General features: G+C 47.2%; 1 protein-coding gene across 1 annotated transcript in view; it reads left to right on the top strand.

Moving 5' to 3' along the window:
* SMAD3 (SMAD family member 3) overlaps positions 1–25,933 on the top strand; it is a 67,810-nt gene extending 41,877 nt beyond the window's left edge. Inside the window, exons 2-9 of the mRNA XM_080981655.1 lie at positions 7,744–7,937; positions 8,120–8,254; positions 9,310–9,384; positions 11,975–12,025; positions 13,022–13,234; positions 14,134–14,271; positions 16,324–16,468; positions 19,082–25,933. Coding sequence (XP_080837781.1) covers positions 7,744–7,937; positions 8,120–8,254; positions 9,310–9,384; positions 11,975–12,025; positions 13,022–13,234; positions 14,134–14,271; positions 16,324–16,468; positions 19,082–19,205 — 1,075 coding nt within the window. The 3' untranslated portion in view covers positions 19,206–25,933. The remainder of the gene's footprint in view (positions 1–7,743; positions 7,938–8,119; positions 8,255–9,309; positions 9,385–11,974; positions 12,026–13,021; positions 13,235–14,133; positions 14,272–16,323; positions 16,469–19,081) is intronic.
* The last annotated feature ends 194 nt before the right edge of the window (positions 25,934–26,127 follow it).

The following is a 26,127-nucleotide window of genomic DNA, read 5'->3' as shown; positions in this document are numbered from 1 at the left end:
GGAAAGGGTCTCTGATGCTGATCTTTGGGTCTGAGTAGGTTCATATAAGAAAGGCAGCCCTGGAGGAATTGGGGGTCCTGAGTCATGCAACTTAAGCTAAATTTAGGGTGCATTCTCTCTGTTCAGTTGGGGTGGTGACCTTCCACAAAAGCTAATGGTTGGATGGACAGATGGTAGGCTGATCGGTTGGCTGGATGAATACTTCTGTGTGTGATTCTTTGATTTACTGGTTACCAGTGAAAAGTCAACAGTGGAGCAGCCAAAGAATGAGAAGGGAACTACTTGCAAAAATGTTAATACTTACCAGCCAATCTGCATCTCCTCCTCTCCCCTTCCTTCAGTTCAAGGAGTCCTCAGGTATTTGTAGTAAAGCAGTGGGTGGATGATTGGGACATTTCATTGGAGACTTGAGTCAACCTTCCCCAACCTGGTGCCCTCCAGATGTTTTGGACCAAGACTCCCATGAGCCCCAGCTAGCCGGCAAATGTTTTTCTCTGGTTTCTGTGTCTTCTGTTGAGCAGCTGTCCCACCAGTTTGCTTGTGGCACCAGCTTCTCTGCCAAGATAATGTTCCCTATTTCTCCCCCATTTATCTTGTTTTTCCCTGTTTTTATTAATGGTGATATTTGCAAGAAAACCAAGCATGATGAGCTCAGTCCTGGCTGTCTCTCTCTTTCCTCACATCTCTCTCACTGTGATGTCATTTGGATGTGCCAATATGCAGTTGTGAAAACTTTGCTCGAGGGTTAGTTTTTTAGCTGTCCAGCACACCTAGTGTTGAAAGTAACTGCTTGTCCCTGGATGGTATTTTATACCAATAATTGCTTGCCACATTAGGAACTGCAAACAACTTGCAAAACTTTTAAGGACATAAAGTATAACGTAAAATTGAGAAATAACAGCATGTTATAAGGAAAACCATACAGTAACCCATAAAGAGCAGCAGAATTTTCAGCAACAAAAACATATAACCAATAAGCAGCAAAATCATCTCTTTTTTTTACTAGTAATCATCATCTGCTCACCCCACCCCTAGTAACATTATGAGTGAATATGACGCAGAATAGTCTTAGGCAACCTGATGTCTTCCAGATGTTTGGGACTACAGCACCCATCAGCCCCAGATAAAACTAGGAGGGGGCTGGAATACAGTGGTACCTCAGGTTACATACGCTTCAGGTTACATACGCTTCAGGTTACAGTCTCCGCTAACCCAGAAATAGTACCTCGGGTTAAGAACTTTGCTTCAGGATGAGAACAGAAATTGTGTGGTAGCGGCAGCGGGAGGCCCCATTAGCTAAAGTGGTGCTTCAGGTTAAGAACAGTTTCAGGTTAAGAACGGACCTCCGGAACGAATTAAGTACTTAACCTGAGGTACCACTGTAGAGTGTCCTGAAAGAAGGTATGGCTGCTTGGAACACTGCAAGATCTTGTTGGATTTCCCACTTCTATGAAAATATGAATAAATTAAACCCAGGAACAGCATTCCTGTTCCATGTCATCAGGTCCAGGCTTGTGTGGAAGAGGCCGGATGCCTTTTGTCTTTTCCACCTCGAGATGTCAAAATCCTCTTGGCCACTTCTGTGACTTCTGTTCAGGAGGGAGCACCCGTGGCCTGATAGCTTTTGTTTTGGTTTTCAGATGAGCAGGGTTGCAAATGAGATTTTGTCTTTACTGCATCTCTGGGAAAATGAGAGGCTGCAGATGTCGGCAAGTAATCTTTGATAACCCTGCGTTGCATAACGCAGTAACTTTCAGAAACGCCTTATCAGGTCCTCCATCCTCTCCCCGCACTTTTTTATATTTGCGTTCTCAATCTGTTTATGGAACTGGGTTTTCTTTCTCTGCCGATGGTGACTCATAATTAAGGAAGTTGGAGAGCAATAAACTCGACTCTGTTGTTCTCCGCTGCCCTTTTCACCTTTCCTTTCCCCCGAGAAAGCCGTGTCAGTCACGTCCCCCTCAAGAGGCATGAACATTTTATCCCCCCCCCCTTCTTGTGGAAACTCTGAGAGTGTTTCAGTAAGGACAAGAAGGGAAAGTCTTGTTGTTGTCAGGTGCATTGGACCCCACCCCTCAACGTGGGGAAGGGGAGTCTTTGAGAGCCTCTCCTGGGACGCAGCGTGCGGTGGATGAACAGGAAATGATTCACCCTGCGCTCGCTCATTAGCAGCTTTGAACGAGGTCAGCGAGAACTGGAGGGCCGGACACCCAGAAAGGGAGTTGGTTCCAGGTCACAAGAAGTCCCAGTTTTGTCGTGGGGCGCTTCCCCCCATGCCTTATTTATTATTTGAAAGATTTGCAGCGTTTTTTTGAGAACCGTGCTCCACAAAGTAGCTCACCACGCAAAATGCAATCGGCACCGGAGTTCAAATACAACGCAAAACCGCTTGGAATGTCTGTTCCATAACACTAGGAGGCTGACCACCAGAGCAGAAGTAAATTAAAGCACTGGCAACAATAGAACTCTTCCAGACCCTGGCAGCAGAGCCCTGGCTTTATAGCCTTATTTCAAGCAGCAAAGGCCTCAGGGAAGGCCTAGGTCTTAAGGCCCACTTAAAAGCTCAGTGGATGGGGCCTGCCTGCCTAGCCATGGGGAAGGGCCATACCTCAGTGGCAGTAGCACCTGCTTTGTATGGAGAAGGTCCTAGGTTCAATCCCCAAAGGCATTTCCAGGTGGGTGCAAAGCACTTTAGAGACAATACTGAACAGGATGAGCCAGTGGTTTAATTTGGCATCAGGTAGGTTCCTGTGCTCATTAGGAGCATCCATAGCACAGTGTTATGTCACCTGCTTTGCATGCTACGTAAAGGTCCTAGGTTCAGTCCTGGGTAGGGCTGGAGAAAACTCTACTTTGAAACCCCGGAGAGCTGCTGCCAGTCATGTAATACCAAGCCAGATGGACGGATGCTATACGATAGTGTCTTGTGTTCTTTAGCACTCAGATTCTATAGTTGTGGGGCCACCGTTGTGAAGGCCCTGTTACAAGTCTTTGCTGTGTGTGTGTGTGTTATCCACATGCATGTGATTGTAAATAGCCCTAGTTGAACTGCTTTTTGGGGGGAGGGGGCAGGAGTGGTGTAGCAAATGCTACTGAACCCCTTTGGGGGAAGTGCATGGTTTTGGGTGTACAAAATACAAGCCCGTAGGTTGGTCCCCCGAAAGTCACTCTCTTGCCTTCTCACACATGCCACAAATACCAGAACCAGAAGTATATCAGTGGCCTGAAAAAATCCTGGCTTCCTTGCCTGGTTGCCCTGAGGAGGTTTTGCTCATCACAGGTGACCAGCTAGAATGATGTAGACTGCAGCTGATGGGCCCTGGGACTGAGAGGGCTTGGACGGTCACCTCTATTCTCTCGCTTTCTCCCCACCCTCAGTCCCCAAACCACAAGGCCAGTTGGATAGCGAGCAACTTAAGAGGCTCTCTTTTGGTCTCTTCTGTGTGTACAGGCACCCTTCCTTCCTCCCCCTGCCCCCCCCCGTCCCTCCCTCTCATCTGCCCTTCTAAAGCAGAGTCTGGTGTGAGGGGGCTGGCAAACTGGGTTTCATGACTAGATGGCAGATTTTCTCCAGTCCTGGGAGTGCTTCTGTAATTGGCAGCGGGGGGTGGGTGGAATATATTATTTAGTATTTGGCAAAAATGGGCCAATCCAGTCATAAAACCGCCTCAGGAAGAAAGTACAGGTCTGGATTATTCATCAGATGCAGAAGAACTTAAAAATATGAAAACCTCATGGCTTTTAAAACTACCTCTGTGTCTCTGAATCTGCAGGGATGGGCCTGTTAACAGACTCAGAAGAACTCTGTAAGAGGAATAACTCAGACCAAGGAGAACTTTGCCCGCACAATGATGGTATCCATTGACCTTATTCCAAGTCAGACCATTGGTCAGTCTAGGTCTGCATCGGCCTAGCTATGGCATAGGGTCATAGCTCAGTGATAGAGCATCTGCCTTGCATGCAGAAGGTCCCAGGTTCAATCTTCAGCATCTCCCAAGTAGGGCTGAGAATGTCCCCTGCCTTGGAGAGCTGCTGCAAGCCAGTATAGACAATACTAGGCTAGCTAGACCAACAGGCTGACTCTGTACAAGGCAGCTCCCTCTGTTCCTAATTGTCTACACTGACTGGCAGTCACTCTCCAGTCTTTCAGGCTGCGGTCTCTCCCAGCCCTGCCTTGGAGGTGCCAGGATTGAACCTTGGGACCTTCTGCATGCCAGGCAAGTGTTCTACCACTGAGCCAAGGCCCTTCCCCAAATAGGCAACAGTACTTTGACAATGTGCAAATTCAAGTGTTGTGCTCTGTCTCCTGGTGACCTTCTTGGACCAGAGTTGACTGTCTTTATTTTAAGCCAGCTTTTGCCAACCTGGTGCCCTCCCTCCTGATGTGTTGGACTGCAGCTCCCATCAGCCCTAACCAGCACAGTCATCTGCTTTTGGGAGCTGATAGGAGCACAGCCATACTGGCTGAAGTGGATGTGCACCAGGTTGACAAAGGCTGCATTAAGCAATTCCTTCTTCAGCACGCCAGAGAATTTCCTTGACATTCTGCTCTCTTCCTGTTCTGATGAAACTCCCTGCTGGATCACGTAGGGTGTTGAGACGTGAATGAATTGGTATGCCTGGAATCGCTGCTTCTTTTTCAAAGGAGTGTTTAATTTAGCAGTATGAGACTCACGACTCCAGTGGATCTGGAATGAGGATTATTAGCTTACTCACCAAAGTGCTTTTGAGATGAGAGGTCGTTCTCTCTCAATTTGCATAGATTGGTCTTTGCCATGCTGAAATTGAATCACCAACCACACTCACTGCAACAACCTGGAAGATGAAAGGAGGAAGGCAGGGAGGAAGGGGCAATGGAACCTTTTTAAAGAAAATGATGTAGCCACATGTTGGTTTGCCTTGTGCTGAGTCGCCTAGCTCAATATTGTCTGCTCTGACTGGCAGCAGCCCTCCAGGATTTTTGTGAAAAGAGACTTTCACAGCCCTATCTGGAGATGTTGCCAGGGATGGGACCCTGGGGCCTTCTGCAAGCAAAGCAGATGCTCTACCATCTTCCACCTGAACAGCTTTCAAGGAGGATTAGACAAATTCATGGAGGAGAGGGCTATTGTTGGCTACTAGCCAGGATGGCTATACTCTGTTGCCACAGTTGGAGGCAGCAATGCTTCTGAACACCAGTAGCTGGAAACCACAGGAGGGGAAGAGGGCGCTTGTGCTTGAATCCTGCTTGCTGGTTTCCTATAGGCATCTGATTGTCCGCAGTGAGAACCAGATTCTGGACTTAGATGGGCCATTGGCTTGATCCAGCAGCTTGTCTTATGCTCTAGAGCAGTGTTTCCCAAACTTGGGTCTCCAGCTGGTTTTGGACTATAATTCCCATCATCCCTGACTTCTGGTCTTGCTAGCTAAGGATGATGGGCGTTGTAGTCCAAAAACAGCTGGAGACCTCAGTTTGGGAAATGCTGCTCCAGAGCTACAACCCTTCTGCCGTGATTGCCCAGGTGTAGATAATGGATGGTGCTCTTGGGTGCCTTGCAATTCCCTCCCTGGAACTGTTGGGTGCACTTTCTGGCAGACCAGCTCCTTCTTACTCCTCGGCCTGCCCACAAAGTGTATCCCCGTTTCTCCCTCCCTCTCCCTCTCTCTCTCAATGCAGATCCAGCTATGTTCCTTCATCCAGTTCATGTTGGTTGGGGGTCAGCCCAGAATAACTGAGCTGGGCTCCACCTTCCCCTGTGTGTCATAGACAGCACTGCCCACCTCCATCTCTTCTTGCCCAGACACAGCTCAGAAGGGCGGAGGATGTTTGGGACGTTTGCTTGGGTTCTGTTTTAGCCTATGAGAGCAAACTTTAAAAAGTTCCTGCCACAGGAAATGGCAGTGCTGATGCTGGACGGGGCTGACCACCGTTGCAACCTTTCATGGAGGAGCTTGAGTAGGAAAACAGGGCTCTTGCCAGTCAGCCATGGGCGTGGGAAAGCTTCCCAGCTGGCATCGGTTTTGTCCCAAATAAATGGATCTGGTGTGCTGGGGAGGCTGTTTAAATGGTAGGTAAGGAAGCGGCACAGTAGGGCGTTGGCAGAACTTGCGTCCACTTGCAGTTGGCCACTGTGTTTGTGCTGGCTTGGACCTTGATGGCTGACTTCTTAAAGCCATTTGGAATATGGCTTTGATTGTAATTTTAATCCTGGTGCAGGAGGCGGGGGGGGGGAGTGAAGCAGAGCTGAGAGTAAGGATTGGGGAGAGATTTAGTTCAGTTCAGATTTAAAGATGCGCCTGATTTTGCTGATTTGGAATACGTTGTATATACTGTCTTGATTTTCAATAAATTACATGAAATTTTTTTAAAGCTGAACCAATGTTGTGCTTTTCAAAAAGAATAGGCAAACTGAAATGCAGCCATCTTTTGAAACTTTGCACTTCTCTGAATTTGGTAGTGCTGTTCTCCAGCCAAGTAATGTGTACAAAAATGCATATACAAGTGTGTTTGAAAATGCATTATGTTGGGGGGGAATTGCTTGCAAAAAGTGTGTGTATTAGTCAAAGCTGCACATAAAAATATGTTTATTATGAGACATTCACACTAAAATGCCAGTGAGATTTCATGGGAACTTAAAAAAAAAAAGTGAATTGTTGTGGAAATGGGGAAAATTGAATTTAAGTTTGGAAATAGAAGGAGCTTGGAAAAATGAGATTAACAGATTTTAGCATGACTGAGATAAGCCACCATTCTTGCCTTCACCTGCTTCCTTGGCTTGGCCTCCTTAGAAGACCCTTGTTTGCCGTGGTTCTGTTTCCGCCTCTTTTGGAATAGCCTCTGTTGAGTGCATGGAAGGGATGCTTGGAGGCTTCTTCGCCTGGGGGAATTCTCTGCCAGTGTTCTACATTGCTCTGCTTTTAAACCAGGAATCCTCTGCGGTTCACTTCCAATCACACGGTGCATTTTAAAAACAAAAATTATTATGAAGCTTTCTGCAAAAGGTGTCTCATGTTGCAAGAGCTGTAATTTTGCTACAGGGAAGAGTTTTATAACCTCAACATTTCAGACATGGCTGTGTGTTTTTTTAATCATTTAAGAAACTTTATATACTTTAGTCTTTAACTGTACAATGCGAGGGAAAATAAATAAATAATGGAGCGGAGATTTCCAGCTCAGAGTAATCTTAATTTTTGCCTGTTCCTTGCATTTTTGTTGTTACTGCTACTTTCTAAATGTTTGCATCCCTTTGCTCTTGTGTTTTTTAAATGCCCTCCCCACTGTTAATCTGTTCTGTACAGAGAGTTGGGAGAAACACTTTAAAAATTCAATGCGTGCAAGTGTGTGAGAGTTAGAGAGAGGAGTGCCTAAATAATAGTGACAAGCAAGAATACAGAAGCTTAATAGCCTGTTTTTTCGTTCTTGGGGTGATGTGCTTCCTGCTTACCCCTTCTTGGCTGTACATGCTAAAGTAAATCTCTGGTAGGCTGGATCTAGGTGCAGTGGTTATTCCTTATTCCTTGATTTTTCAGGAGAGCAAGATCAAAACGTCTGGTTGTCCTGTTCTTCCCACCCCGCTGGTGAACAAAATGGGCAACAGTGCAGTGCCATTCTGCCGATACATTAATAACCAGCCAACTTGTCTCTGTGGATTCATTTCCTTCTAATTGCCTTAAGATTCTTTTATTCAATAGGGAAGAACTCTCAAACCAAAGCCCTCTGCCTTTTCCACTTCTAATATTGCCTTTTCGTTTCCAACATTTCAGATCGCTGGATGGCCGGCTGCAGGTATCCCACCGAAAGGGTCTCCCTCATGTTATCTATTGCCGGCTCTGGCGGTGGCCAGATCTTCACAGCCACCACGAACTGCGAGCCATGGAGATGTGTGAATACGCCTTTAACATGAAGAAGGATGAAGTCTGTGTGAATCCGTATCACTATCAAAGAGTGGAGACACCAGGTACTATAACGGGCCTTGGTTGTTGTTGTTGTTTTAGTGTTTGTGTAGAAGGCTAGGACACTGGAAGCCAGAGCAGGTGGTGGAATTGCACCCAACATTGTACAGGAATTGCACCCAATACTGCTGACCTTGTTGTTAGACTTCTTGCTGACATTTGCTCCTTGGCTGTCTTACCTCTTCAGTGCTACCTCCAGTATTGGTTCCGAGGCATACAGAGATCCCAGCTGAGTTTCCTCCACTGGATGATTATAGCCACTCCATTCCAGAGAACACTAACTTCCCAGCGGGCATAGAACCTCAAAGCAACTACATTCCAGGTAAGGTATGCCTTGCCCCAACAGAAGTTGTGTGTGGACCCTTTTAGTTGGGTGGATGGAATTACAGCTTAGGTGCTCTGTTGGCAAGACCAGAGGTGATCAGGCTCAAGGCCTGGGAGATCTACATTGTCTCTTTTGACTAGAACCACCCGCTCCCCAGGTCTTCCAGACCCAGGTACAAAAATAATGGTGAGCTGTGAATTAAGCAACAGATGGTGGTATCCAACTCAAGGATTTCTGCTTGTGCGATGGGTGTGTTACTCAGTGTTACTTTGGATTCAGCCCAGAGTGCCTCTGAGCGCATGTTCAATCCAGGAATTTGTGATCAATACCAGAACTAAGAACTAGATATCCACGTCTGGTGCCCCTCTAACGCCTGAGTATTCTCTTTCAGCCACCTGGTTTGTTGGGGTGGGGAGACCTTTTCAGTTGCTGCTATTGTCATTAAATAAGTAAATGTTGCTAAGCAGCTGGGAATTGGAAATCCTTGCTTTGATCTACGGCAAATCACCCCAAGATCTTCCAGTCAATCTGGCCTATTTTCTGCCCACCTCTGAGCTTAGACACTCGGAACACATTAACATTTCTGCTTCTATGTGTCCCCAATCTACCTATATCGAAAGGAAGTAACTTTAGCATTGAAGGTTGTCGCCTCAGGGCTTTCAACTTCTTGTTCCTTTTCTCTTGCTTCCGAGCAGAGAGAGAAAGAGCCCATGTGTCTTAACTCATTTTCCATTCCCAGTGAATAAAGGAGCATGGGGAAGGAGGTCTTCTGAAAATTAACTCTGGAGTCTAGAGTGGGCTCAGGATAAGGTCCTCGTAAGTCCTGGACCTTAGAGAAGCCTCAGTTGACCCGTCTGTAAAAGGGGAAGCTGTAGCTACTGATCTTGCAGCATTTACTCTAAGGAGGTGATGGATTATAAAGTTCATTTCGAGACATTGGACAAGGGCAGCATTGTTTATAAATAAGTGCTCATATTTCCTGAATTTTGCTTGATTTTTATGACAGCTCTGTTTCTCCCCCCCCCCATGCCCTGCCCCCCCCCCACTTGCAGAAACACCCCCTCCTGGTTATCTGAGTGAGGATGGAGAAACCAGTGACCATCAGATGAACCATAGCATGGATGCAGGTACATCACGCTGGAAATTAATATGTGACATTTGATGGAATTGTGCTCATCTCTCTTGTCATTTTAAGTAGAATAATCTACCAGAGTTTGAAAACTCCTTAGAAGGGATCTCTTTCCCAGTCTCTTGCACTCTGTATATGGGGGTAGCATGGAGCCACATATTACTTGGTCATGTTCATTAATTTCAAGAAGTCCAAGTTAGGTCTGTTAATTTAAATGAGTTTACTTGGAGGAAATCCTGCCAACCTAGCAGTTTGAAAGCGCGTCAAAGTGCAAGTAGATAAATAGGTACAGCTCCGGCAGGAAGGTAAACAGCATTTCCATGAGCTGCTCTGGTTTGCCAGAAGTGGCTTAATCATGCTCGCCACAGGACCTGGAAGCTGTACACCGGCTCCCTTGGCCAGTAAAGCGAGATGAGCGCCGCAATGCCAGAGTCGGTCACAACTGGACCAAATGGTCAGGGGTCCCTTTACCTTTACTTGAGGGGAAACCTAGATGAATTCCACCCACTGCCCCTTTCCCACCTGGCTTGGAGTCTTCCATATCTCTTTATTTATTTAGGCTGTCATTCAAACCCCTGATTCATCATGCCTAGAGGTGGGCAGGGTAGTAGTGGAAGAAGGGACAGAGAGCTCTTTCTGCCCAGCCTGGACAGCTCCACCAGCCTATGCCCATGGAGTGATGTTGGCATCCCTCCTCTGGCATGCAGTTCTCAGTTCTGCCTGTCAAAGGTGTGGAATCCCACTGGCAGAAGCCCTATATCAGGGCACTGAGGAGACAGCATCATGCCTGATCTGGGCCTGATTGCTGCACCTCCTCTAGGCTGGCACAGCATCCTCCCCATCTCCATTTTGTCCTCCTAACAACCTTGCGTGGTTAGGTTAGCCTGAGCAACAGTGACTGGCGCAAGGACACCAAGTGAGCTTCATGGGCCGAGTGGGGATTTGAACCCTGGTCTCCCAGATGCTAGTCCAACACTCTGACCATTACACCACCTTGGCTCCACACTTCTTTCCATTTACAGCTGAAGAGGAAGGGAAAAGTTGGGGAAACACAAGGGCTGGTCAAGGGAGAACTGGCGAGTTGGAAAGAGAGAATGGGACAATCCACGCCAACACCCCTGCCACGTATCGTTTGCCATCTCCCTCGTCATAGCTGGGGCTGAAGAATGCTTGTGGGTTTCTAAAAGGGGAATGAGTGACACATTTATCGTCTTTTGCCATAAGCACACAGGTGGGAGGAGGCCGGCGTGGGATTGCTGGTAGGCCTCATACGCAACCCTCTTTGGTCCAACACCATTGGTGTGTGCAATTATTGGCTGTGTGGTCGGTGTCTGTCTGAAACGCTATACGGCGCATGCCTTCAGGGCCATAATTATTTGAATTGGCTTTGGCTTTGGATGTACCCTTGGAGTGCCCTGTCCGCGTGGGAAAACATATAGGTTTTTTTTTTTATCTGTATCTTTGATTCCTAAAACTTTATTTGAAAACAGATGTTTCCCATGCAAAATACAAAGGTAGAGGGGACGCGAAGAATGGCTCTGGCGTCAGTGGCATGTGCTCATGGAACTGACATGCAGCAGGTGTCTTGGTCCATGCCATATGGTGAAGGCGTGAGCCTTTTCCAACCTGGTGGGCTCCAGATGTCTTGGAGTGCAACTCAGCTGTCGCCTGGGATCAGCCATTCAGTCATGGGGAGAGATGGAAGGCAGAGTTCAGTCCATCAGCTTTGCCCAAAGACCAGCTCCTTCAGGCACCTCCTGCCCCTGATCTGTGCCAGCTGGTCATTGTAAGAACAGTTTATTGGTCCCTCTTCCCTCTCTGTCCTTTTTTCCTTGTGTGTCATTAAAAAAAATTGAACTGCAAGCCTGTCCAGACAGTGACTGTCTCTTGTTTTGATTGCTGTATGTAAGCCACTTGAGAAGCCTTTCTTGGCAGAAGAGCATGGTGCAAATGCCCCATCTCGCTCTCTGATTTCAGACAGAAAGAGGGTAGCCTCCTTGCAGTCTCTTTGGGCATGGGAAGCCCACTAGGCCAGTGATGGCCAAACTTGGCCCTCCAGCTGTTTTGGGACTACAGTTCCCATCATCCCTGACCACTGGTCCTGTTAACTAGGGATGATGGGAGTTGTAGTCCCCAAACAGCTGGAGGGCAAAGTTTGGCCACCACTGCACTAGGCTTTAGGCAGCAGAAGGAGCAAGTACAGTCCCCGCTGGCTGCCCTATAATCTGCTGGCGGGCACCACCTTCAGCTGCAGGATGGTGCCCTGCTCTCCCTGTGCCAGCAGTGTCACCCACCCACCTGCTGAAGGGGCAGCAGTGGGACCCCAGGTAACTCCCAGTTAGAAGTGCCTCATGAATTCTTCTTCAGACTTGCCCAAGAACTTCCTCAAGCGATTGTTGTGGATATGAATATCATCACTATTTTAAAAGCACTATAGTAGCGGTATCAACTTAATTCCTGCATTGCAGGGGGGGTCGGACTAGATGATTCTGTAGGTTCCTTGCAACTCGACAGTACTAGGGTTCTGTGTTTCTTCTTGGGCAGATAGTAGCTTACCATAATTGTATCTTCTTTCTCTCCCCACCCAGGTTCTCCAAATTTATCTCCAAATCCAATGTCCCCTGCACACAACAATCTGGGTAAGGACGGTGCTGCTTGGGCTTTTTTGAAATTCACATAGAGGTGTTTCGGGGATGGCCTAGGCAGTGATATGAAGCCGGTGGGTGGGGCACCTAACAGGGAAATGTCTTGCAGAGGCAAGCGGTGTTTTGTTTTAATAATTAGTTTAAGGCTGGATTTGAAAGAAGGTTCTGACTGCATGTTATGACTTAACAGAGAATTGCATGAAAATGCTCTACAGGTGGTATTTAACACCTGTTAAACTGACCAGAATGTTTAGATCTAGGCCAAACACCTGTTGGAAATGCGGGAGGCAGAAGGCACAATGATCCACATGTGGTGGAACTGCAAAAGAATTAGAGAATTTTGGGAGATAATCTACAACAAACTTAAAAAAAAATGTTTACATGTTCATTCCCCAAGAAGCCTGAAGCCTCCCTGCTAGGAATAATGAGCAATGAAATCTCAAAGAAATTTAGGAGAATTTTCATGTATGCTACAGTAGCAGCTAGAATTTTAATCACAAAGGGTTGGAAAGGAGATGCTACCCCATCCAAACTAAATTGTCAAAACAAAATGTGAGAGTATGTAGAACTGGCCAGATTATCAGCAAAGTTTCGAGAAGTTACTGATCAAAAATTTAATAGAGAGTGGGACGTGTACAGAGTTTATTTAAAAGAACATTGCAAAAACAAAAATCCGTTGGCAGGCTTGGATTGACTTTCTGCGTGTAATAAGATAATTCGATAAAATCAATGTAATTGAAATAACCTAGAAGAGACAAAGCTTAGTGTGTAGTTAAAGAACGGAGCTTGGGAACCACAATGAGGGGATCGGAGGTCATGTGGAAACCAACTACAAATTGTTACCTACAACAAGCACTAATTATGGAATGAATGTTTGTTTACTTTTTACTTTTTTCTTTCTGTTGATTACTTTGTGTTGTGTAGTTTTTAAAACCAACGAAGCATTAATATTTGCTCCTCTCAAATTTTCACTCCTCTCCTTTCTTGCAGATCTCCAGCCAGTCACTTACTGTGAACCTGCCTTCTGGTGTTCCATCTCCTACTACGAGCTCAACCAGCGTGTCGGGGAAACTTTCCATGCGTCGCAGCCCTCCATGACGGTGGACGGCTTCACCGACCCTTCAAACTCTGAGCGCTTCTGCCTCGGGTTGCTGTCGAACGTCAACCGCAACGCAGCGGTGGAGCTCACCAGGCGACACATCGGTAGCGTCTCTTGCCTTGTTGCATCCGAGGAGAGTTTGGTGGTGGAATTTGGTGGAGAGTTAGGACCACAGGAAGCCAGACTATCCTCCACCAGGGCCAAGGCTTTTTCAGTGATGGCTTCAACCTGGTGGAATGCTCTGTCACACAAGACTAGGGCCCTGCAGGACTTGATCTCCTTCCGCAGGGCCTGTAAGACAGAGCTATTCTGCCTGGCCTTCAGTTTGAATTAGCCTGATCCTCTATTCCCTTTTCTCTTTCCTCTTCTATGAAGAAACCCTTTCTGGGACCCCACATTTAAATTCTTCCCTGGTCTCCTTCTGGCCCTAATAGGACCAACTTGGCCAGTTAGCCCTGGTGATCATTTGATGTCTACTGACTAGGTTCCCCCTCCCAAAAAATGACCCCTGAATTTTTGAATTTTATTGATATTGATGCTGCATTTTATGTTGTATTTTATGCTGTTTTTAAGTCGCATTTTAATCAATGTTTTATATTTGCTGTTAGCCGCCCTGAGCCCGTTTTTTAAACCGGGAAGGGCGGGGTATGAATAAAAAAATATTATTATTATTATTATTATTATTATTATTATTTGGCTGGGCCACCCACCCTGGGCTACCTTGGAGGCTGGCCGTGAAAATTAATTATGAGCAACCATGTGACTTATTGGGGGTGGGGGTGGGGAAGGCAGGGATAAAATTTAAACACCTGATTTCCATGCTGGGTAACATACTAAGTGTCTCATCCAGCCCAGCATTTTGTCTGTCTGCAGTGGCGGGGCCGGTGCCCCCAGGATAGCTTCCAAGCCATTTGAGAGAGAGAGAGAGCCATTGCTTCCAAATGTGTCCTTCCTTGCCTTTTGACTGCTTTTGCCCTGACTTTGCTGCCCTGTGTTTTCCTAGGGAGAGGAGTGAGGCTATATTACATCGGAGGGGAGGTGTTTGCTGAGTGCCTTAGCGACAGTGCCATTTTTGTCCAGTCTCCTAACTGCAACCAGCGCTATGGGTGGCATCCGGCCACTGTGTGCAAGATCCCACCAGGTAACTCACGAGTGGCTTTCCTCCTTTGTTGCTGCGTGCCTGCCACTATGTCTTTTGTCCCTATGAAGGCCCCATCCACCAGCTGCCATGACTTTTGAAACTCTGCAAGGGAGGAATAGATGTGGTCTGTTTTTGGTGGATGGGAGACAAGTGCCAACCCTTACCTGTAACCCTTGCCAGCTTTCTGAGCAGGGCTGTGTCCATCCTACCCAAACTACAGCATTTGGGGTGCAGCACCCAATGCCCCAAGAACTCTCATTTATTGGAAGTGCTATCCACTTCTCCAGAACAATTTTCATTGACCAAGTTTCACCAGTTTTCAAGCACAGCCAAGTTCTCCGGGTCCCCCGTGGATGGGTCAATGGCAGCTGTCCAAACAGCATTGATGGGGAAGTCTTCTCCAGCACAAGAGCCCACCATGTCACCCACTCCGCTTCTGGGGAAGAAGTCTCCCTTTTTTGCGGCAATGCAAAGATATTAATTCTGCAAATCTTCCATTTGGGTCCAAGGCAAGGGAAAGGACTTGAACACAGGTCCTCAAACCGAACTTATTTTGCTCCTTAACTGGGCTTTCATGGCAAAGTCCTTCGGAACAGCTTTCCTCAAGTTTGTGCCTTCCAGGTGTTTTGATCACTGGGAGCTGCAGTCCCAAACATTGGGAGGGCACCAGCTTGGGGAAGCTCCTGTACCGTCAGATTTGTAGAAAGAACTTGACAGGATATATTCTAGGGATTGCAGTTTCCCCTTCATTTGCCTTCTGACCTCACTATCAGAAGGCTGTGCTTGTGTGTGTATCTGTAGGCGTTGGCCTGAGCTTGTGCCTAGATCAGCAACTCTGCGCCTGCCAAGACTTGGGAGTTCATCTGGTTGGGGCGCTGAGCAAAGCGCGGCTACGCTGTCATGTGTTTGACAGCCGACAGGAAAAGTTTTTTATTTTCCTGCCTCCCTGCGCTCCAGAGCAGCTGTGAAACTTTTTTTAAAGAGAGGGAGTTTTAGCTCGCAGCTGGGCCCGTGCATCAAAAACTTGGACTTCGGAGGAAGGAGCTCCTCTGAACGTTGAGTGGGTGACGAAGGGAGTGAACGGTGTTTTGTGTTTGTTAGTGTGCATTAAGAACTGACTGTGCAGCTTGCTACCGGAACTGAGCACAGGTGCTTCCGCCATGATGCTGAGAGCATCTTCTTCTCCCAGGCACCCCCAGTCTCCACTTGGCAATGGGCGTGGGTGGAGGTTAACCTCCATGGGGAGGGATTTGGGTCTTAGTCTGCAGCATCATTTACTGCTGGGCTGGGCAGACTTCAGGCTTAGAATGCAAAAAAAAAAAGAGCCTGCTGGATCAGGCCAATGGCCCATCTGGTTCAGCATCCTGTTCTCACAGTAGCCAACCACATGCCCCAGAAGGAAACCCACAAGAGGACCTGAGCATGAGAGGTCTCTCCTTCCCTCCTGGGGTTTCCAGCAGGTGGTATTCAGAAGCATTGCTGCCTCTTGACTGTGGAGCATAGCCTTTGTGGCTAGTAGCCATTGTCTTCCAGCAATTTGCCAAATCCCCTTTGAAAGCCATCTGAGTGGGTGGCTTTCACTGCCTCCGGTGGGAACAAGTTCCATAATTTAACTGTGTGCTGTGTGAAGAAGTCCTTTCTTTTATCTGCCCTGAATCTTCAAACACTCTTCCTCTCCTGTTAAAATGGCAGGGTTGGGGGTTTTTTGGGGGGGAGGGGTGGAAGCGGGGAAGAGGATAAGCACATTGCATTATTAGTAAATATTACAAGGTTATGGCTGGCATTTTCAGGGTTATCCCCTCCCTCCTCTTTCGATCAGGGGGCTCATCTTCCTGACCTTGCAAGGGGTTTGAGGCAGGTGTCTGCAGGATGGTGCCTGCCATTGTGTTCACTGCCCTTGCTGCCTTTCTTACAAAGTTCTGGCTTGTGGAGGAGTGTGTTGTCACATCTCATTCAGCAAAACAATAAATAAATAAAAAATCAAATCTGTCCATGTGTCTCCACATTTCAGCAATTGCATGTTGACATTTGCCCTGGTCTTGTCTTCAACAGGTTGTAACTTGAAGATTTTTAACAACCAGGAATTTGCTGCCCTTCTGGCCCAGTCTGTGAACCAGGGCTTTGAAGCCGTCTACCAGCTGACGAGAATGTGCACGATCCGAATGAGCTTTGTCAAGGGCTGGGGGGCCGAATACAGGTCAGGTCCTCGTTGTTGTTGTTGTTGTTGTTGTTGTTGTTGTTGTTGTTAATGAATCCATACCCTGCCTTTCTGCAAAAGTACACATGGCAGCCTGCAGGAGACTGGCAACTGTACAAAACAAAAGTAAAATCTAAAAGGGGGGGGGGCTGACTCTAAAAAGCAAAACAGACTAGCAAGCAAAACCAGCAGCAAGATAACGCAAGATCCATTAAGACAGGCAGGCCCCGAAGTCCTGTTGTGCTGTCAAAACAAGGCAGCTCTGTATGTGGTGCTGGGGTGGCTAGAAAAGAGGGGGGAATTGTCCAAATCTCACTTTTTTGTGGGGGCTGACTCGGCTTACATGCCCTTGAGAAAGGGGAGCTGTGGGAGGGAGGGGACATCAGTGCAGGAAATCCTGCAAGCTTCTCCATTGTGGATAAGGCAAAGATGGCTGAATTTTCCAGGTTGGGGCCCTGGTGGTGATGTAGTGTGAGGGCCCCTTCTGTTTTAGCTGCTCAATCCATCTCGCATGGGGACTGTCTTCTCTCTCTTCTTTTTAATCCATTGTATGGGGGGGAAGGGTAGGTAGCTAACGTGTGGCCCTCCAGGTGGTGTTAGACTACAGCTCCCATCCTCCCTGACCACTGGCCATGCTTGCTGAGGCTGATGGGAACTGGAGTCCAGTGAATTCCGGAGGGCATTGCATCGATCACCCCTGCTTTGCACGTTTAGAGTTGGAGTCTTGGGGACTAGGAGATGGAAGGAATCTATTCTGAGATTGGAGATGTTAATAAGAGTGTAGTGCTGATAACCCCAAGGTTGCAGGTTTGATCCCCATAGGGGCATAGCTGTCAACGTTTCCCTTTTTTTAAGGGAAATTCCCTTATTCCGAATAGGATTCCTCGCAAGAAAAGGGAAAAGTTGACAGCTATGCATAGGGGACAACTGCTTATTCCTGCATTGCAGGGGATTGGACTACATGATGCTCAGGGTCCCTTCCAACTCCACAATTGTATGAATTATTTCTAAGTAAGCAACTTTTGTGCACCATACGAGAGGTGAGAGTGTTTTCAGTTAAGAACCTAAGAGCCTTGCTGGATCAGACCAGTGGCCCATCTAGTCCAGCATCCTGTTCTCAAAGTGGCCAACCAGGTTCCTGTGGGAAACTCACAAGCAGGATCTCCCCTCCTGCGGTTTCCAGCAGCGAAGACTCAGAAGCACTACTGCCTCCGACCATGGAGGCAGAGCGTGGCCATCGTGGCTAATGGCTACTGCTTGTGCACCCCCTTGCTAGTAACTCTGGGGGGAAAGGGGGGGGATTGAACACAGCCTAATTCTTGCTTGGTTGAAGGTGCTGTGCATACAGGATCAAAGCCAGGAAGATTCTTAAAGGGCATTCTGGGTCCCTGTTCCTTGGTCTTCTTCAAGACAGGGCTCCCCATCAAAGTCTCCTTGCAGCTGCGCCTTTGCAGGCCTCCTCCTCCTCCTCCTCCGCCTCCTCCTCCTTGCAAGTGACTGGAGATGAAGCCCAGAGCCGAGGCCTCTCGGGTTACCCCCTTCAACTTCTCCAGATGTCTGGAGTCTATTTTGTTTTGAAACCAGCTTGCTCCCTCCCTCCCTCCCTGCTTGCCGACTGTGTTTCGTCTTGGCCGAGGGCCAGGGCTCTTAATGAGATCCAGATGAGTGGGTTGCATTGGGTGGGGAGGGACTGGCTCTCATTCGGGGATGGTGCTCCAGTCCAGAGTGCCTTTTGCTCTTGGTGCGATATGGCCGCTGTCCTCCAGTGAGTTAACTTTGGCATCGCCAGGGTTGCTGCGTCTAGTTGGGTCTCTGTCCCAGCACAAAGCTACCCCTGCTTCCCAGATCATTTGCCTTTGCTGTTTTTGCTCTTCAGGCTTTTGATTTGTACAAAAGATGTGCTTTAGGGAGCCATGTAGCTGCACAGAACGAGCTTCCCATTCTGTCCCCAACCCCTCTCTAAGTCAGTGGCTTGGGAATGGGTGTGGTGATTCTCTTTGACAATTACAGGGTAGCCAAAATAGGTTTTGGGTTGTGCTTGCAGAGAGAAGGGAGGTGCTTCTTAACACCTGCAAAGCTTCCTGGGAGGCTTTACAGCTCTACAGGGTTCAGTCTTTGGACTCTGGCACACAAATTGGCATCCCGAGAAACCCCTTTCCTTTTTATTGTGTTTTTAAGTATAAGTTTCTAGTCCTCAAGGCTATGGACAGGGCCTTACATGTGTGTGGGCAGAGGGGCAGCTAAAACCTTCATGTAGCTCTTTGTCAAGTCTGCACGGTTGGAGACCCACCCAGTGAAACATTGCCTGCCCCCCATGTCTCAAATAAACCTCCTGTTTCTGTCTCCCTCCCTTAGATTGCAGAAAGGGGGGCTGCCCAGCTGTTGAAAGACCACGCAAGTTCTGGGGGCTGTGCAGGTCTGCCTCCCCTCGCCCCTGTTGATTAGTAGAAGCCGAACAAGGGGGTGCACACTTTAAAATATGCAGCTCTGGAACTGACACAGTCTGTACTGGTTGCAGAATTCCTGGCGCAGAGCTTTGATACCTTCTCTTGTGATTTTTAGTGTGGGGAGCACATAGCCCTGATTGTCATTCTTCCTTCTCCTCATTTCTAGGCGGCAGACGGTTACAAGCACTCCCTGCTGGATCGAGCTTCATCTGAATGGCCCCTTACAGTGGCTAGACAAAGTCCTGACCCAGATGGGCTCCCCCAGCATCCGCTGTTCCAGCGTGTCTTAAAGAAGCCTGGAAGCAGAAGCCTAGACTTGCAAGCGGAATCTCCTGGCAAAGGGCAACCTAAGTCAGTCCCTCACCTGAGAATTTACCTCTCTTTGTTTTTTAAAAAGAAAACTTACGGATCGCGTTGAAAACGAGCATTTAGGGTTTGCTAGTGACATTGAGGCCCGATGCCACGTAGTGATGGCTCCTTCCTCTCAGTGAAAGATTTTGCTCTGGCGCTGCTTGAACGAACAGAGGTTTTGCCGTTGCAGTGCTTCGTGGACCTGGCCCAGACAGTTGGCACTTCAGTCGTAGAGAAATTTTGGACTATGGTAGAAGATGTTTTGACACACGCTGCCAGGTTTGAGTTCCAGTGAAGTGGAGCAAGACTTGCGACTTCCCTTGCAGAGGTTCTGCAGCTCACGTCGGATGTCCGCAGATGCCCTTGTCAGCAGTTCTCAGAAAGGGGGAGAGCAAAGAGAAGGGCCTCTTCTGTCTGTCTCTATCCCCTGTCATCCCACCGCCAGCCTGGCCACTTCACTAGAGGACATCCAGCTTGGGAAATGGGTGGCAGAGGGACTGCTTTTACATTCCTTTAAAAAAAGAAAAGCTTTTGCTTCTGTACCCGCATTTTCGCCTGCCAGGCCCATCCCTGTTAGACCATTTGAAGGAATGGTGAGGAAAGCGTAAGGAGAGAGTAGCAATTCAATGAAGCAGCATTGCTCCAAGCTTACAGATATTTCACTTCTTACAGTGGCTGAAGGCCTGATTTATACTGTAGTTGCAATGATCTCAGAGGTGGTAATATGCACAACATCACCACATTCCACTTCAGTGTATATTTCAGTGTTCCTTCTCTGTCACAGGGAGATCTTGTTGATTTTCCTCCGATTTTCCCATTAACCTATTTAACTCTTGGGTTGTCCTCACAATGTGCTGCCTTGACTAACTTGTTTTGAAGGCTCTGAAAGTTCATTAGGGGAGTCTGGGGGAAAGGGAGCTCAGCAGTTTTAACGGGCTGGCAGTCAAAGGCTCATTTGATAAGGGAAAAGAGGTGCTAATAATAAATGGCCCAGGGCAGATTCAGCCAAGGCTGTGGCACTGCCCATTGGTAGCCCTGGTCCTGTATAAATTGATATGCTCCTCTGCCAAGGACAGGTAGAATCTGCAATTGGTAAGAAATGTGCATCTGACCAAGACTGCTTGACTGACAGCTTTTGCTTCTTAGAGTGGTTAAGGAGCTGTAAATAGATCATACATTCTTCCTGCCCTGTAGAATGGCAGGTGTGTGTCTGTTCAGTGCTCTATGTTCTGGTCAGCATTTTGGACGAGGGCAAAAGCAGTGTGTGGTAATCAATATGAACTAATCAAGAAATGTGAGATTACCAGTGCCCAGCCAAGACCTAAGACCTGTTGCAGGTACAGGGGAATGTGCAGGCGGTTAAATCTCCCAGTTCTAGGATGATTTGCAAGAGGCCCAGCGCAGCACTTAAAGCACCTGTCATTGAGCTGTTACTCTGATGAAGGTAGTGAAAATATTTTTAATGACTAAAGGCTACCTTCCTCTTGAGAACCCTATTTGAGACACCTTGTGGCCACTGTAAGATGACTCAAGTAGCTGCTTAAAATGTGCTAAATAGATTTTCTGCCTTTGCAGCATAGTGGATTTCCAAATATCTGTAAATGCTGGTTTGAAGATGCCATTTCTGTTTCACATATTGAATTTGGTTGGGTATTTGTCGAATCTAGGAGGAGCCAAACCATCACAAAGCTCCATTGCTGTTAATGGGAATACACAAGAACCAGATAAGCGGCCCTTTGTCAAAATGGACAGCCCAGTCTTGGCAGTAACAGAAATCGGGACCGTGAGGATCATTATTTTTAGCCCAGCTGTGTTTGTTACTGAAATATAATTGCCAGGTGCACCCTGATTACTGGTGTTGCGCTTGCTCGAGGTGTTTTTGCTCAACAAGCCATTACAGAATGGATGGGCAACTTCCTGGATCAGGGAAATTCCTTTCTTTTCATCTACTGTTATTTGCCCTGTAGACACAGATATATGTGACACACAGAAAACAAAGTAGTCCCACTAAGTTCAACGGGACTATAGTGGAACCTTGGGTTACGTACCATCCTCCTTACGGGTGCTTTGGGTAACGAGCTCCGCTACCCGGAAGTAGATGCCCCTAGTTGCGAACTTTGCCCCGGGATGCGAGCAGAAGGCACGCGCCGGCGGTGCAGCAGCAGCAGGAGGCCCCATTAATGAAAGTGCATGTCGAAAGTCTCATGTTAAGAATGGTTTTGGGTTAAGAATGGACCCCCGGAACGAATTAAGATCGTAACCGGAGGTACCACTTTACTTCGTAGTCTGTGTCACATATGCTTAAATGCCTGTAGGCTCTGGTACCTGCTAACATAGGGACATAGGAAGCTGCCTTAATGCTGAGTGAGGTCATTGGTCCATCTTGCTCTGTGTTGTCTACACTGCTTAACTCTCCAGGGTTTCAAGCAAAGTTATCTCCCAGCCCTTTCTGAAGATGATGGGGATTGAACTACAGAGATGCTCGACCATGGAGCTTGGGACCCTCCCCCATTTATAATTGGATGGTGTGGTCTTTGTGGATTTGTCGTTTGTACATACTCTGCCATTGGGGGAATGTTTGTTGTCCCTTTTGTATGCAGACTCCCATTTTAATTCACAAACGATTAGCAAGGGAGAGGAAACCTCAAAATTCAGAAATCCACCTTCTAGCATACACACATTCATCTCATCAGCTTTTCGAGGATCCACACACACTCAGTTTCCTTCTTAGGTCTCTCTTCTCTGTAGACAAATTGCATATACCCCAAGCACATTTGATAAGCCTTCCTGTGCCTCTTTCCTCATGTGAAACGTGCCACATGAACACACTCACTACCAAGGAAGGCTTCCCACTCCATAACGCCCAGCAAATGATTGTGCGTGAGAGAGATTTGTGCTGTTTCCCATACTGGAGATGCTCCTCTTCACATGTCCCTCGAAGTTTCAATGTCTGATGGAGGGAGACCCCCTTTCTTATTTATCAAGTCTCATCAGAATGCAAGACATGCAACTGAAACCAATGGGGGCGTGGAATGGTTTCTGACAGATGTGGTTAATCTGCCTCATATCCAAATGGTAGAATTAAAAATTACAGCATTTCCCTCCCCCCCCCCCCATTTTCTCGACATAGGAAACTGCCTTATACCAAGTCAGTACTGTCTGCACTGGCTGGCAGCCGCTTGCCAGGGTTTCCGGCAGGGATGCCTCCCAGCCTTACCTGGGGGGATGCCAGGTTGCATCTGGGGCCTTCTGCATGGCAGCAGATGCTCTGCCACTGAACTGGGTTCCTTCGCCCCAAGCGTTTTACACGATTACACGCTACACTATAAACTTCTGCACTATAAACTGTTGTTTTCATAATAGATATGCACGCCTCCCGAGTTAGACTATTTAGCTTTTTAATAAAGTGAGGTTTGTTTTGTTTTGTTTCTAGATATAAGGTGGAATCCAGGCAAATGTACTCAAGTGCACTTAACTTCCTCCGAATTGCATCCATAGTACCTTGTTCCAGAGACCCCTCGTGCCTTGCCAGATAGCAGTTAGGAAGAGGAGCTGCAAAACGGGGGACTCAGCTATAGCTTCCCTCACCACACTCCCCTTGTGGACCTTCTCCCCCTCTCATTGTGCCTCACTGCAGGTGAAAAGGGCTTGTGCGCAATGGGACCAAGGAAGGAACCAGAAATGGCTGCAAGGAGGATGACATCCTGTGTTTCAGCTGTGGTTATTTTGGAGAGACTGGCAGGCAGCACCATAGCAAGAAGAGTCCCGTTTCCCTGCCCTCCGTGCCTGCCAGGGCTTCCTTATTCTACAGACGACACTGATCTATGCATGTTTTGCAAATCCTCTTCTGCAGGTTAAAATGTCACCTTAGATGCTCTGTTGCATAGCTCCTCAAATCCCAGGCTTGTCACTCCCAGAGCAAGAGGGTGTTGGCAAGGACATCTCCTTCCTCGGAGGTTTTTAAACAGGTTGGATGGGCATCTGTCAGGGATTCTGTAGCTGTGATTACTGCATTGCAGGGGGTTGGACTAGATGACCCTTGGGGTCCCTTCCAGTTCTATGGTTCTGTGTAAAAAGCCACCAGCCTTGCAATCTCCTTGTTCTGGCTGGAGCCGCACATCACTAGCGTCTTAATTATGTCACACAGTACTGATTTGGTTTTGAGTGGCACAGATGTTTATTTTTATACTAAACCAGCCAACAAGCCCTAAAGCTGGGTATATGTTACTTTGTAGAAGAGCTTTGCCCAACTTAAGTGGTAGTTTGGTCCAGATGGTCAGATGAAGTGCAAGGTTATTGTTCAGTATTGCCCACATTATAAACTTTTGTTTTTAGTTGCTCCCCACCCCCTTTTCCCTGTCTTGCGGTGTCCACAGGTCCACCTCATCCACTGCAATGAAGGGAGATACCATGTGCTAGGAGCAGGGCTGTGGCCACATGGGGGGCTGCTGTGGAGAACTTCCTTCCTTCTACTAGTCTTTACTCTCTGCCCCCATTTGTCTTAAATATGCTTCTTTGTTGACACTAATTAAGAGGGAATCATAAAGCACTTGGGCCTTGCTTAATGTAGCCTGTAACTTCCATGTGCCATGCTTAATTTGCAAAGAGAGAGGCTCCATCAAATAAAACTCCGCGCATGCTCAGAGGCACCCTCCTGTTTACAGTGATGTCACACGCTCCTGGCATTTCACCTTGGTTCCTGGGGCTGGGCCCTGGCTCCAATTAAGCTCTGCCCCCCCTTCCCCCAAATGCCAAAAGGGTGACTGTGATTATGTGGCTTTTAAGAAAAATATTTTTAACTTGTACAGGATTTTGATATGTAGCACTAGTGTATGCTATTAGATTTATACGTGTACCCATACTGGAATCTGCTCTTTTTTAAGCTGTACTCCTCAGCCTCTGTGCAAGGAGTTTTTGGTATCTTGTTAACTGGTTTATTGAGTCACTAGCTGGGTCTTTGACTCTTACACATGTGTTTCTTTAACATGGCTGCTGGCCGGCACACCCAGGTGGCCTTGACTGATGTGTGTGTATTTGTGTGTGTGTGTGTGTGATTGACTGATGAAACTGTTTTTCGTTTTAATTAACGTATTGAATCAAGTTGCAATGTGTATTATTTTGCATCTAGCTTACTGTAGAGAAGACTCTCTCCCCCGCCCCAGTCTGGTTGCCCTCCAGCTGCTTTTGGACTACCAACTTCCAGCACGGAGGAGGCTACCAGGTCCAGGGAAGCTGCTGTAGAGTTTTAAGGCCTGTGCGATCAAATGTTAACTAGCAGCAATCACTTGCAGGAGGGATTGGAAAATGGGTCTGCGGCTGGCAGGGCACCTCGACAAAAGGCAGTGTGTTAGAAGATGGAGGAATGGCCTGGAAGAGGCTGGTTTAAGCCGAGCGTTATGAAAAGTTGGGGGGGAAACTCTTGAATCTACCTACCTACACCTAATGGCAGATTTTGGTGCAAACGGGATGATAACTACAAAAGACTCTCTCACTCCTGGGGCTTTAGCAGTCCTGTGTGGTAGGGAACATACCAGTGGTAATATCCTAACTTATAACTTTTCTAGGGTAGAGTGAGACATTATTAGCCCTTCCCCTCTTTTTGTAGAGTAGTCCAGTTTGAGCCACAGGGTTAAAATTGTTAATATAGCTTTATAGATTTCCATATTTATGTAACTTCTTTCAGTAGTCAAGATTGGACCAGGTATTTAAATTTGTCCAAAAAGGACATTTTGGGGTTGAAGAGTTGAGAATTTCATTTGTGTGGGGGGGAGGGGGTTGTGCTTAAAATACAACCACCTGATGGAGCTGGATTTGGAAAGTAAAAAAGACCCCTATCCAGCCCGAAATTAAGCACTTTTACAGCCCACTGATAGCAGTGGGAGAGTTAAGTGAATGACTAATCTCTCCCAGTTATATTAGTGGGGAACGTACTTAATGTTTGGCTGGATCATGCCCACAGTAACCCCCCCCCCGCCCACCAGCCCTATTATGTTGTGTTTGATTAAGTGGTATATAATTTTTGGTACAAGACACTGAGTGGTATTAGGTACCCTCCGTTTTCAATGTGCTAGAATTGAGAACTATTGAAATGGACAGTGGTTGGGTCACTATGCCACCCTGGTGCCCTCCAGATGCTTTGCGCCACAACTCCCATCAACCCCATCACTCTATGGCTATGCTGGCTGGGGCTCATGGGAATTGTAGTCCCAGATCCTCTGGAGGGCCCCACATTGGTAAAGGCTGCTTTGTGTATGCATTCTCCTGCTTCGTTAGTGGTTAACACCTTCAGATGGATGAGCTGTTACTTGTAATGCTTTCAAGTATCCAGAGCCTGAAATGGTTTGGGGTTTTTTTTAATTACTATTATCATCAGTGAAACATATATGGAGTAAATAGTATGGTTTGCCTTTCCACCTCTGTTCCCCTGCAATCAGTAGCTGCTCATTTCAGGAGACTGCCGTGTTCTTCAAGCATCTTCTGTCTTTAGATGGAGGTAGCTCAGCAATCAGTTCCTTGAAAAAAGTGTTTCTCTTGCAATCTGGTCTGCATCCAGTATTTGCTTTTTCTCTATTTTATACCTGAGGATTATGTATTAATGAACCTTTGCTTGTCATCTATGGGTCTTTAGCTTATTAAGCTTATTTTTATTAAAAGCCTGTAATATCCATGTCCTCTTATTTCTTATATGCAACTTGTACAGTTCTTTTTTCCCCAGGGTGTGTGTGTTCTGGTTGTTAAATCTATAATGATCGCTTCTTAAAAGGGTACTTGCATTAAAATAACACCTACATCAGTTATGGGGGCGGCACCTTTGACGAAAGCTATCTGCAGTGAGCTGATAGTGAACTGCAGGTTGCTTAA

Source organism: Podarcis pityusensis (genome assembly GCF_964106645.2).
Source record: "Podarcis pityusensis genome assembly, chromosome: 14".
NCBI classification, from domain to species: domain Eukaryota; kingdom Metazoa; phylum Chordata; class Lepidosauria; order Squamata; family Lacertidae; genus Podarcis; species Podarcis pityusensis.
Note: the sequence above shows the minus strand (reverse complement) of the source record. Positions and strands in the feature narration are given on the sequence as shown.